Raw genomic sequence first — 14,199 nt, 5'->3', positions numbered from 1 at the left:
TCTTTATCTCCAGGTGACATTCTGCCGCTTTCCTCCGTGGTGCAGTGCTGATCGTTTCACCACGGAGGAAAGCACTTCACTAATTGCAGTACCCATAAGGAGCTGTACAAATGCCGCAGTTTTTGCGTGGCTGTGTATTTAGTTGAAAGCCCAGTGGCGATCTGCTCATCTCTGATCGACATAATATGCTACAAAGGGGCGGACTGGCCATCTGTGTGTTGAACTTTCCTGTCGGCTCCCAGACCGTACACTGTAAATTGTAATTTTTAACCTTACTTAAACAAAATAGTGACATCAACTGATATCTACATTATTTGTTAACTTAACTCAATATAACAAAGTTAAAACTACTTTCTTGTGAGAGAAGTTATTTAACTCATCAGCTTGAAGTAACCGTTACTTTAAAGTATGAGTGAGCAGCTCTCTTTGAACACACGTGGACACCACTCGGAGAAACTCGACAGAACTCGGAAGGCTTCGGCGACTACACATGCGCAGTTTGCCACAGAGACGTCAGACCGACGTCATGGGTCATGGAACGAAGCGGGAAGAAAGCATTGTCGAGAGTCTGGACATGAGAAGCAGAGCCGTATGAGAAGGTACGTTTTAACAAACAATATTGTGCTAGAGTTGGGAAGTTAGCCAAAATCATTCAGGGTTAGCTATCGTTATTTTTTGTAATGAGTCATCCTCTTTAGTCAGATGAAAACCGACTTTTACCGCGTTTAAGTAAAAATCGTGGTAAGGCTATAAGGTAAGAGGCTAAGAGCTAACTTTGAAGCTAAGAAAGTTAGCCCGTCATGTAGGTCATATGCCGTGGAATTAATTCCGGTAAAATAAATGTATTTGAAGAAAACTTGTGTAAAAGCAAAAGCAGCATGTTCGTTAACGGTTGAAACATTTAGCAACTGCTGCATTCCCTGTTAGCACACATTAGCCACTGCTGCACTCTCCTCTACCGCCATTTTAGGCGTTGCTATTGTTCTCACTTTAGCCTGTTAAGCCGGGTTGCCCCCGCGGGACGCAACATCTTGCAAAAAACAGCGTCTGAGGGCTTCTTAACATTTAAAAACCTATTAATGATGCATACCCACTTCACGGGAAGAAACTCAGCTAACAGACGATATTAAAGCCAAAACGACGCCAGATGTCACTGTAGTGTATATTTCTGTATATTTTTTTGAAAATCTAGCGTATTCATCATTTTCCTACACATTTATTCACTGGTGTCTCTAACCTGCAAGTTGCTCTTTAACAATTTTTACTTGCTCATCATCATCAGTGAGCTATTTTTAGAATGTGCAAGCTACGTTCGTTTTAGGCAGGCTGTGTGTCCTGCTCCTCCGTGACATGACGGCTTGAGGCTAAACAAATAATGATAAACTAATTTGAAAGTGTGTGGGACACAAACGGGATTTTGACTTTTGTTGTTTGACTTTTTACACTTTGTTGTTCTCCTCCTTTCCTCCGCTCTTGTCTCTGACAGTGAGTGTGTGCATTTGTGTATGTGTGTGTGTCGGGAGGGGAGCCCCGCCCTTCAGAAACAGAGCTGAGGAGAGAACGTGCAAAGCAATGCAGTGGACACTGAAACATGCACATAAATTGGATAAATAACATAAGCGTTTAGTTTATTTAATAAAAGAGCACATGTTCAATGCATAAAGTGACCGTAGATAGATTACTTCAGTTGCAATTTGCATATATAAAAAATAAATTAGAAAAAGACATTCTCCTCAGCTCTGTTTCTGAAGGGCGGGGCTCCCCTCCCGACACACACACGAGAGCACACACTGCGTTATAATTAGGAAAAATACCATCATATCATTTGTTGTCATACCGCACAGCCCTACCGCGTCCTAAAACACTAAAAACTAATATTTTACATGCAATATTTTAACACAAGCTGCCTTATAAATGAATTAATTTAATTACAATTAAAAAACGTCACATTTAACTACATACTGATATATATATACGGGCGGATTGTATATTTTCAAACATTGTAAAATAACACAAGACGATATTAAAAAACATTTCTAAATTATTTCTAACATAGTTGCAGGCCTTATTTGCATTATTAGTAGGGCTGGGCGATATGGAAAAAAATGTTATCACGATATGTTTTTCCATATTGATCGATCTCGATTCTTATCACGATATGTAGTTTTTGCAGATGCTGCCAGTGTGAGGGACATCCTGAAGCTTGAAGAAACAAGAGATTCACTGAAACTTTATAATAAAGTTTAATGCCTTCCAATAGTGAGAACAAAATGCTTTCGCTCATACAGAATAAAAAAAAAAAAACAATTATTAAATAATAATAATCTCAAATATTTGTACAAAACCAAGGCAGTACAAAACCAAGTGGGTCAGACCCTCTGACACATTAAAGTGCTAAACATAAAAAACATGTGTAATGTGTAAACATAGTAAACCAGTCACAGTTATTCTACATCTTGTGCAGTAGTGAACATCATTTACCCCATTACAGGTTTTTTGCAAGAAAGACAAGTCTGTTCACCACATCTGGCTTTAAAGCTGCCCTATGGCAGGACACAATATTGCCACTTGTACTAAAAGCACGCTCTGAGGGTGAGCTGGTGGCAGGAATACATAGATACCGCTTTGCCAGGAAGCTCACTCTGGGGTATGATGTGCAGTGGATTTTCCACCATGCCAGGGGGTTGGTCTCACCGTCTACTTCTGGAGCTAGCAGGTAACTGTTCAGTTCAGCCTCAACATCCTGCTCATCTGTTAGACTAGAGGTAGAAACAGAGTAGGACTTCTTGAAAAAGCTGCCCAGTGTCTTCCTCTGCATTTTGGCTGGTGGAGCTGAAGCTGTAGCAGTAGCAGTAGCTGTAGGTGTGAGAGTAGACTGTGGTGTGCTCTGACAGTCACCCAGGATCTGTGCCACAGCTCTGGATTTCACAGCCTCTACCTTGTCACCTTGGATGTAGCGGGTCTTGAACCGAGGATCAACAAGAGATGCCATGTTAAGGAGGTCATCAGTGGCATCATCATCATACTTTTCATTCAAATATGTGGTGATAGTAGTTTTGATGGCCTTCGTTAGCTCTGTGTCATCCTCTCCTGGCTTCAAGACCTCTGTATTGAAGAGCTGTAGGACAGGTTTCACACAAGAGACACTGACATGTGCTTCACCAGAGAGGGCATCAGTGAACTCAACAAGTGGATTAAGGGCCTTGTGTACAGACTCCAAGACCTCAATGTCTTGCCATGAGAGAGCCAGGTGCCTTGTTTTTCTATCAGCAGATAAAACCTTTGAAATGGCCTTCTCCTGCTCCAGTACTCGTGCTATCATTGCATGGCGAGAACCCCACCTGGTAGGTGATTCTGTCATCAACCGGTGCTCAGGTAGGTCGAGCTCCTTTTGTGCAGCTGTTAGTTCTTTTTTCTTCTTCCATGAGTATGAGAAAGTACTAACCACTTTTTTGCTCACACCCATGGCTCTCTCTATTCTCTTGTCTCTCACACTTCGCTCTGTAGATGACAAAAATGTAGTATTATTAGTATTAAGTATTATTTAAAAATTAGTTTCTGTCTTATAATAATAAATCATAATATTGTCATGACATCCTTGATATGAAAATCAATTAGACTACACACATAAACATATTTTTCCTCAATTTAAGTTGAGTACAGTGATAGAATATAAACTCTTCATTCAAATACATCTTAGATGCAAAATGTTAGTAATGATCGAATTATCACCTAGTATCAGTATCAATAGTTATAAAGTGATAGCCTGTACATTGGTTTATTGAGGCATGTAAAGTGAAATAATTTTGTTTTCAGATACATTCCTATTTCTATTCCAATTTATACACATCAGTAATTACCAGGTGCAATAATTACATAGGCTACTAAGTCCCAGTTACCAATTTTGAGAATATACTTTATGAAGAATAAATCACATTGTTACTATCATTTCATGAGAAGAGGTAAAAATATACATTTTATTCCAGCTTTATGGGCAACAGTGTATAAGAATACGAATCATTACACTGAGCTATTATTAGAGCTGAAAATGTAGCCTTTGACATCATCATGAACTTTTTTTATTATTAGCCTATCATCATGAACTTACCAATGGCAAGGTGCAGTCGATGACCAAAGCACTGCAGCCGGGACCAGCCTTTGAGGGAAACAGCCTTGACAACGTTTGCACCGTTGTCTGTTGTGATGCACACCTGTCGGTCTTCCCTAAGGCCCCAGGATTTGAGTGCATCCTCCAGCCCCTGGCTGATGATTTCCCCAGTATGGTCCTCTGGGAAGTATGCTGTCTGTAAGCATTTGCTGTGTAGAGCCCACTCCTCGTCAATGAAATGAATCGTGAGACTCATATATGGCTCCGATGTACGGCTAGACCATAGATCGGTGGTGGTGGCAAAGTATTTAACATCATTCAGATGAATTTCCACCTTACGACGGCATTCATTATAAAGCTGTGGCATCGCCGTCCGAGAAAAGTATTTTCTACCAGGGAGCTCGTACCTGGGGTCTAACACTTTGATCAGTTTCCTGAAGCCTTCTTTTTCCACTGTGTACAGGGGCATCATATCTTTAGCGAGGCAATAAGTGATAGCGCTCGTTATAGTTTTGCTCCGCTTTGACTGTTTTTCATACGGGGCAATGGCTGCAAAGCACGACTGGATGGATTGTTGTTTATTGATGTTACCGGGCGACGTGTGTGTGTGGCTTAGCTTCGTGTGTGGTGTGCTAGCTTGAGCCCGCAGTGTCACACTCTCTGTGTAGTTAGTGGGGTGGTGCCTTTTCAGGTGATTGAAAAGGTTAGTCGTATTCCCCGTCCTGGCTGGTACTACCCACCGGCATATTTTGCAGACCGGCTTCGTCTGCTCCTGGTCGCTTTTGCCGTAACCGAACCATGTCCACACAGCTGACGTGGTGTGACATTTTTTGTCAACTATGTCTTCTAGTAGGCCTACGGTGTCGCTTTCGCGTTCGCCAATAATTTCACTTTCACGGTCCTCTTTAGTTTCGCTCATTTTTGACAACTTCTTTGTTCATCCCTTTCTCCCTCTGTCTTCAGTCTCACTCTGTAGCCACGCTGCTCGCTCGTGGGCGTGTCCTACCGGCATACAGCAGCCAAACTGATACTGGTGTTGTTGCGCCTAGGCGGCCTACTTTTTATTAAGATGTCATATCGAATAATATGTCCCAAGCATAATATCGCAATCGATCAAAATTTTATCGCGATCCCGAACCGAGATCGAATTATCGCCCAGCCCTAATTATTAGTTTGGTAAAGTGTTATTCTATATTTTGTCATGGTCTGGAAATGCATGAAAATTCATTTCAGAATTTGTGCAGAAACCCTGTATAGTTTGAATGCAGTTTAACTTATTGTGTTTTTCAATTTTTTGTCTGTAGGTATTGATCTTCAGAGACAGAAAACATGCATTGGAAGTGTAAGTACTGCATATTTTCTTGTGAAAAGAGGGCTCAGCTATTGAAGCACTATCGCTTAAAACATGGAAGCTATGCCAGAACCACTCCAATTCCATGCCTCTACAAAGATTGTCTGTGTTCATTCAAGTCATTTAATGCCTTGAAAGTCCATTTAACAAGACATCACTTCCATGATATGCAGATGAGCGAAGCTGGTGAAATCCCTGTGATATACCATTGTCCTCTTTGCGATTTTGAAGAACCCTGTACAGAAGTCGTTTTCTTCACCCATTTGCGCCAACATCTTAAAAAACAGGAAATGGTGAAATGTCCATTTGAAAACTGCACTTTTGAGAGCAATGTGTACTCAACATTTAATGCTCATAAATGTAAAGAACATAGTGATCCAAGACAGAAGAAGTTGAAGCCTGACATTGCTGTGACCAGTGCAGCTTACAATTCAAATCCAAATCTGTCTCAAGATGCACCACAAGATGAGGCTCTTCACAATGATCCTATCGTTTTTTTTCAAGAGGAAAATGAGGAAGAGGCTCAAATTGAAAATCTGGATGATTTACCGCATCAACTGGAACACAATTTAGCCTCTGTATTTCTAAAACTGCAGGCAATCTTGCATATATCTGACATTGAAGTACAGGAAGTAATCCAACATCTGAATCAGATTGTTCTTTTATCAGAGCCTCTTTTGCATAATGCCATTAAGAACATTCTTGATGAACATGGTGTCACTGACAGTGATTCTGTTTTGAGGGAGATTACAAATGCTGTCAAAGAGAATAACCAGTTCCTGAAAATGACTGATGCTGGCAGGTCACTCTCCACAGCTTGTAAAAGAGCATCATATTTTGAAAAGGAATTCCCTCTAGTGATGCCAGTTGAATACAAGCTTGGACAAGAATCAAAATCACTAACTTATGTGCCAATCATGGAAATGTTACAAAAACTGTTAAACAGAGCTGATGTTTTAGAAAAACTTCTCAGTCAAGATGCCTCTGTTGATGGATACAACACTTATAGAGATGGCACACACTATCGTGAGAAGGCTTTCTTTAAAACTGAGACCCTCCGGATTGTCCTTGGGCTTTACATTGATGACTTTGAGATAGCCAATCCTCTGGGCACTTCAAGAAAGAAACACAAACTGTGTGGTGTGTATTGGGTCCTTGCCAATCTTCCGGCAAAACACAGATCTTCTCTTCACTCTATTCAGCTAGCAATGTTATGCAGAGCAAGTGCAGTCAAACAGTATGGCTATGCTGATGTCCTTCACCCACTTTTAAAAGACCTGGTTACTCTTGAAAAACACGGTGTCTATGTTGAACAGTTAGGCGAGTGTGTGAAAGGAACTGTACTCTATGTGTCAGCTGATAACCTAGGGGCTCATTCTTTGGCTGGTTTCCAGGAATGTTTCACAGTGGAGCACCCTTGCCGATTTTGCATGGTGAAGAAGAGTGACATTCAGCTGAAAGAGGTCCGTTCAGGAGAATTTGAGCGCAGAACCAGCCAGAATCATGACATGCAAGTTTCTCAAGTTTTAGAGGATCCAACTTTGGTAAAACAGTATGGGGTTAAAGGTCCTTGTGTTTTAAGAGAGAATTTGGAACATTTCCACACCGTCACTGGGTTTCCACCTGACCTAATGCATGACCTCTTGGAGGGTATCGTCCCGATTGAGATGTCTTTGTGTATTAAGGATTTGATCTCCAAGAAGTACATCTCTGTTGAGTCCTTGAATGAAGCCATCAAAAACTTCCCTTACAAATTCACTGACAAAACTGATCAGCCTCAGACCATCCCAGCTACATTTGCTTCTAGAGGTACCATCGGCGGGAACGCCCATGAAAACTGGGCCCTGACAAGACTTCTCCCACTCATGATTGGATTTGATGTCCCAGAGAATGATCAAACATGGGACATTTTGATGCTTTTGAAGGACATACTAGACCTGGCAGCATCATTTAGATTAACGGAAGATTCTATTGATTTTCTCGAGGCCAAGATCTCAGAGCATAGAGGCTTACTTTTAGAAGTATTTCCTCATTTCAGATTGCGCCCCAAGCACCACTTTGTTGAGCATTATCCACAGCTGATGAGAATACATGGGCCACTCAGAGACATGTGGACAATGCGCTTTGAAGGCAAACACAAAAAACTTCAAAAACGTCACACAAACTCTGGCTGTCTGGCATCAAAGAATGATGGCATACCATGTGGATTCCTCCTCATTTTTCAAACCTTCTATACAAATGGACAAGGTGACAGTTTCATTGGTTTCATCTTTCCCAGAGAATATTCAGAACTTACTGAAACAGAAGAATGCAGCTCAGAACACTGTCTTTGTTGCATCATCTGTGAGCATTGAAGGCATCAAATACAGTCCAGATATGATTGTGTCTGTTGGTGCTTGTTCAGCTCTACCAGATTTCAGGCAAATTGACAAAATCATTGTCATTAACAGTGATGTATTGTTTTTGTGCAAACATCTGACAGCATGGTATAATGAGCACCTGCGTTCTTATGAGCTATGCAGTCATGGGTCATCACTTTCGGTGCACATGTTGTGTGATCTGAATGACCCGTTTCCTCTGGCAGCCTACAAAATTAGAGGCAGAACATTTGTGACCCTTAGACATTATATTATGTGCTGACTGGATGTGATTTTAAGTATCAAACAGGAATTTAACTTCATTTTTTGGAATCCTTTTTTAGAATCACAACAAACAATGGGGACACGGACCATTCTACGAGTAATTGTGCATGACGGTGACATTAGGAAGATTACACTGAATGAGAAACCTCAGACACTTGAATCACTTGTTGAACAGCTTGAGGGCAAGCTGGGTCTTCAATACAAGTTCTGCCTTCAGTATGAGGATCCAGATTTCAACAATGCACTCGTCAACCTGGCTGACATTGCTGACCTGCCTGAGCAACCCACCATAAAGATCCTCTCCCTGGTGCCAACACCCACACCAAGCACTGCTGACACAGAGACCATGTCTATTTCCTCCCCCGAAAGTCGGTCAAGTCTTACAAGGTCTCCATGGCCAGACAACTTTGAAATTCCTTCTTTTCCTGTAGACATTGAATACAGATTACGCCAAGCAAATCTCCTCTATATGAGGGACAAGAAATATCTACAAGTGCCCAGGGACATGAAGCATGAGATCCTCGAAAAACTTGCTGAGTCTATTTACAGCTTCAAGGCATATCCCTGTGATGAAGAATACCTTGATGTTGCAACTGCTCTTATTCAAAAACATCCATGTCTCGCTGAACCAGGCTCCTCCAATGGATGTAATGGCTGGAAAAATAGCGTCACATTTAAAATGGGTAATTATCGCACAAAACTACGCCGAGCTGGGTGTAATGATGTGGCCATAAATGAAGGGAAAAGAAAAGGCCAAGCGCCTCAAAGACCTTTCAAAAGACCCAAGCGGTTTGAAGTGAACTTCCTACCCAATTTACCTGATGGTGAAGATGAGACTAGTATGGAGTCCAAAATAACGGAACTTGTGGAAGAGATGAAAAAAAGATCTCCAAATGCCACTCTGTTAAACAAGAACATGGACTCTACTTTTGCCCTGAGAAGAAGGGAGTTTGTGACCTTGGAGCCACCAGTAAAGGACATCATGGAAAGATGGCCAGCACTCTTTGCTGAAAGTCAGGTATTTTGAAACTGTTTACCTGTTTTAGGATGGTTTTAATTCGAATATCATTTTATCATTTTGGTTATGCACATTTTATCAAAACACAGGGGGGGAAAAATGAATTGCTTATTGTAATTCAGAGTCCCAAAATGTCTGCTCAAACAAAAGCAACACAAAACAATTACACTGGGCAGGAAACTAGTATTGCAAAGCCCTCCAGATATACAGATTTACAACACTTCTATATCTGATTGTCTCAAATTGTCCTACTGAAGTGACATGATTCTTTGTAAAGCACTTTATATGAGGCCATTATTCTATCAAAACATCATATATCGAAATCTTTAAAACAATCTGTAAATGTGTCCTAAGATTTGTGAATGTGTATTTGACAAATCCCCAGACACATTTGTTGATTGCTGCATGCATTTATAAATCTTTCTAGGAAAAGTATTGCAAAAGTTGTGTAAAAAGACACTTGTCTGTATTTTAAGTTTTGGAGATAGATAGAATCTCAGATAGAATCTTAATACACATTTGAAGATTCCTGTTCATGCTCAAAAATCTCAGAACATATTTACTGATTGTATTATACGTTAACACATCTGAATACGCACACACAGATTAAGATACACGTTTAATAGTTTTGCTACAATAATGCCTCCATACCTTACTTTTAGCACCATTTATGTTAGTGTTTTTTATTCTTTAATGTAGGACCAAGATGGCTTTAAATGAGATTTTAAAATCTTAAATTTGTCTAACCTTTCCCATAGATTGTGGCAGAATTCTGTCGCGTGTCGAGCAAAAATTTGAAGATAGAATTCTTCAAAGAACTGGATAAATACACTCCCCGCTTCTTTGACATCTTTAAATCCAAGGGGGGAAGTGTCGGTCGCAAACTTGAGGGGTATCTGCAACAGGTGGCACCAGCGGTAAGTTTTTTCATACACAAATAACATACATTTTTTGTTTTCTGCTAACAAATTATTCTTCACCACTTATGAGTAATGTGTGTTTCAATATATTTCAGGGTACAGATGTTAATGGCAAGCGAACAGCAGTCCTCCGAGGCCTTCCTGTCATCCTGGGTGATGAAAACAATGACTTCTTCAAGACTTGCTTTGTAAGTAGTCTTTTTTCATCATTATTTAAATTCTAGGCCACAGGACACCCAATCTATTTTATCCTGTCCCTTGTGTTACATAAATATATTTTAGCTTTTGTTATGATACTGGCCAAAAGTGGGCCTTCAGCAGGCCAAGGTAAACTCTGCATTTAAAATGTTATTGTGGTTGTAATTTTACTGTTGCCTATGTTATAGGATTGTGATGACCCGGACATCTCCAACAGCTCCATCGGGATCCTTACAGTCATCCCTGAAGACAGCCTGGCTTCACCTGACTCACTCCACCTTGCACCGTCATCAATCGCCATCATATTGGAAGGGAAAATGGTGATGGACGGCATCAATACTCTCCCAGATGCCATGTGCCTACTTTTTGGACTCATCTACGCCCTAAATTTGCAATACCCTCAACAACTAAAGAACAGTTTTGAATTTATTCAAAGGGTGATGCTCTCACTTGGCCATAAGTCCCTTAAACCAAAACTGCAATCACTCAAAAATGCCCTGATGCATTGAGTCAGAGCACCTCCCACTGGGACCTTTTCTCTTTTGGAAAAGACATTTTTCTTTGTTATTATTCTTTTTCAAAGGCCGCGTTGCAGTACACACAGAGTTTAAAACAGTTTGTTTTTGTATAAATGTGTACATTTTTCTTATGGAAGCACAGAAGTCAGCCTCAAAAATGCCCTGATGCATTGAGTCAGAGCACCTACCACTGGGACCTTTACTCTTTTGGAAAATACATTTTTCTTTGTTATTATTATTATTCTTTTTCAAAGGCCGCGTTGCAGTACACACAGAGTATGTTTGTATAAATGTGTAAATGTTTCTGATGGAAGTACAGAAGTCAGCCTCTCCAAATATGTTTGTTAACAAAACAAATAAAATGTGATTATCATTACCATTTAAATGTCTTGTTTGTTACAACAGCTTAACATTTTAAGTTCAGCTTACTTGAAAATGTTGAGGCAATCGGTTTCCTGATATTACCCTAGTAAAATGAACTGCTTTGACAAGTAAGGTTCACTTTTTATTATGAGTTGTGCTAATTTAACATAACTCAGATCTTTTAGTTGTCTAAACTAACTTTTTATAGTCATCGTAATGAATGATCTTGAGTTGGGTCTACTCAAGTTTACTCTAATGACATAAGTTGCCTGAACTCAGTACTTTTAAGTTGAAACAACTTAAAATTAATGATTAACTTTACTTGGAAATGTTGAGGCAATCGGTTTCCTGAACTTTGTTAAGTAAAGTCAACTTATTACGATTTACAGTGTAGTCGAGGAGGGCAGAAGCAACAAGCTTCAGGTTCGATAACCCACTTTAGAGAGAGGCGAGCTCTTCTTGGGAGGCCGTTGCATTTATTTAGCTGTTCTTCTGTTTCACAAAATACATCACAGACCTCTGTTTTTCTGCTTCCTCGTTTCACTTCCAGAAACATACACACGTTCTCTCCATAGGTTCTCTCACTGTCGCTCTACCATCCACAAACAGACATGCACAAGCCACACCCCTCTCTCTCTCTTAAAGGGACAGCGATCTCATCTCACTCTGCATGACCCTAATATCATGTGTGCTCTGGAGAATCACAGAACGGAGGATCGTCCTTATTATTATGCCGTTTAAACCAATTATTTAAATGTGTTTGTTAAATTCGGCATCATGGGAGTTGCGCTGACAGGTCCACACACTGCTTCCCCGCAGCGAGGCTCCCCCGCCCTCCTGCTGATAGTTGAAGAGCGTCAAGCTCCTCAACCCCCGCCCCCCCCCCCCCCCCCCCGTTGATAACACTCGATCATTGGCACGCTGATAACAATTATTTTTTTAAATGGCACTTCATATCAAATATCAAAAAGGTTGCCGACCCCTGGCCTATATCATAACATTTCACGCACAGCATGGATCAACATCTTCTCAAAAAGCCATCTGCGGTTATTTCCGGTAAGGCAAGGGAGGTCCCAGGCGAAGGCCAAGTCCCGGACACTTCTTTTACCCTCATCAGAGAGTTCGGATTCCCCTTCAAGCTTAAAGACACAGAGGGAAGTGAAAGAGGAAATAGAATGAAAAAATGTGTGACGGACACTACAAGAAATTCACCACCCCTTTAGTTTTTTTTCCACAATATAATACAGCACAAAGAAAAAAATAGCTAAAAGGGTGGAGACTTTCTTGCTTCAGTGTATAAATAAGTGAAGAAATAATGGGGTTGGATTGAAAACATACAAGCCTGATTGTTGCCCGGATGTCTAGGTCTGGACAGTCCTTTAGTGTGACAGTGGCAGTTTCAGGACTTCTTCCAAGCAGGACATGAACAACAGCAGGGCTGAGCCCCGACAGGCATGGTCCTCCATGCACGAAGGAGTGTCCCACCATTCTCCCGGCCATGATGAACATGTCACTTTCAACGAGAAAGTGAGAGGCTGAGGGCACTAAATGGCCTGGCTCTCCATCAAAGAGCTGTGTTACGTCAGTGTTTGCTGTATAAGAGATGTTACATTTAAACAAAGTTAAATTAAGTACTACATCCAACACTACCATTGGGTAGTTGTATTTATTTTAACATTGTTATTAAGATTACAATTGTCTTGCCGTTGTAGGCATAAGATATTTATGACTTTTAGAACTTTCAGGGTTAGGTGAACAAAAATATTTAAAAAAAACAGAAATGTAGGTTATATTTAAAAAAACATTTTAAACACAAGACTTGCTCCTGCAAAGCTATTGTAAATAGTTATTTACAATTCATCTTACACAAAGCTGCATTCTACATACCAAATCTGTTGGTTATTGAAAACAGTATATACACAATATACCTTTCCCCACATGAAGCAGCATGTGCCTCAATGGAGTCAGTTTGATACATTTCCATGCACAGAGGACAGGGCTGCTGCACTGGTGCTGTGAAATTTAAGTTGGCAAAGATGAACAAAGATCAGAGGTCAGCAAGAACCACTGCATTATGTCATAACTGTAATTTCCAACAAGCCATGTGTCCTAACCATGAATTGTGATTTTAGGGCATCTGCGTGTAATGATAATGGAAATGAATTAATTTGTACATGTTATCTTACCCTGCTCACAACTATCCTCCACAGCCAGGTTTTTCATCACTGTCAACATCAATGATGTTGCAAGACTTGATGTGTTCCGTCAGGAGCTGCAGTGGAATGGCTGCTTCACACTTCTGGCACGTCGCTTTATGCATGCTACTGAATGCTCCATCCGTTAGTAGCAGTGGAGTTGTGTCGAGTTCTTCTTGCATTGGAGCTATGAAAAAAGTAGATATACCCCCCCGGTTTGCAGCCTTTATGATCTTGCCTGTGTAGCCAGTATCATCAGGTTCCACAAGGGAGAGTGTTCGTGTACCCCATCCATCTATAGAGACCATTAAATCCTTTAATGGCTTGATGGATAAATTAACTTGTTTTCTTTTTATTTAAAAAGTTTACAGTTAGACATGACCTACATTCATTCAGTTGATAACAGAGAATGGCATGCCAAAACACATTAAACAAAAATGAAAAGAGCAATTCACAGCTCTATTTGGGGAGCATTTAAAAAATGATCACAAAGTTTTGCAAACCTGCTGGTTTGTAAAGCAGCCAACCACCAGTTATTTTCTCCAGTTTTGGAAATACAACTTTGAGTGTATGACATAACTGTAAGAAAAACAGTAACACAAAACAGTTTTAGTTAAAAAAGCCAACCGTTCACGATTAATAAACATGAATTCCTTCTGAAAGCTGCTGAGATGAAAGCTCATTGTACTAGCATGTCAGTCTTGCTTTAATGCATTAAAGCGTAATAATTTCAAATGAGTTAGCTTGGTTGGAGAATTAAAGCCCAGGCCAAAAACTTTCCAAATACATTCAAGCAGAATATGTTAAAGGCATAGGTCATCCAATATTTAAGATTCAGTCATTATCTTTTCATCGTCATGCCAGTGTAAACTCAGATGAGATGGCT

At 40.4% G+C, this 14,199-nt stretch overlaps 2 protein-coding genes across 2 annotated transcripts; one reads left to right on the top strand and one right to left on the bottom strand.

Moving 5' to 3' along the window:
• Positions 1–384: 384 nt before the first annotated feature.
• LOC307013892 (sterile alpha motif domain-containing protein 3-like) lies at positions 385–11,122 on the top strand. The gene is made up of 6 exons (XM_079641496.1): positions 385–599; positions 5,413–5,450; positions 8,161–9,119; positions 9,878–10,036; positions 10,135–10,227; positions 10,426–11,122. The coding sequence occupies exons 3-6, from the start codon at positions 8,175–8,177 to the stop codon at positions 10,744–10,746; spliced, it is 1,518 nt and encodes a 505-aa protein (XP_079497622.1). The 5' UTR covers positions 385–599; positions 5,413–5,450; positions 8,161–8,174; the 3' UTR covers positions 10,747–11,122.
• LOC307013891 (E3 SUMO-protein ligase ZBED1-like) lies at positions 2,093–5,263 on the bottom strand. Its single transcript, XM_079641495.1, has 2 exons — positions 4,109–5,263; positions 2,093–3,501 (listed from the first exon to the last, which is right to left on the bottom strand). Exons 1-2 carry the CDS (start codon positions 5,025–5,027, stop codon positions 2,486–2,488), a joined length of 1,935 nt encoding a protein of 644 aa, XP_079497621.1. The 5' UTR covers positions 5,028–5,263; the 3' UTR covers positions 2,093–2,485.
• Positions 11,123–14,199: the final 3,077 nt, after the last annotated feature.

This window comes from Notothenia rossii (genome assembly GCF_949606895.1).
Source record: "Notothenia rossii genome assembly, chromosome: 7".
In the NCBI taxonomy this organism is placed as follows: Eukaryota; Metazoa; Chordata; class Actinopteri; order Perciformes; family Nototheniidae; genus Notothenia; species Notothenia rossii.
This window is presented reverse-complemented; position numbering and strand designations above follow the sequence as displayed.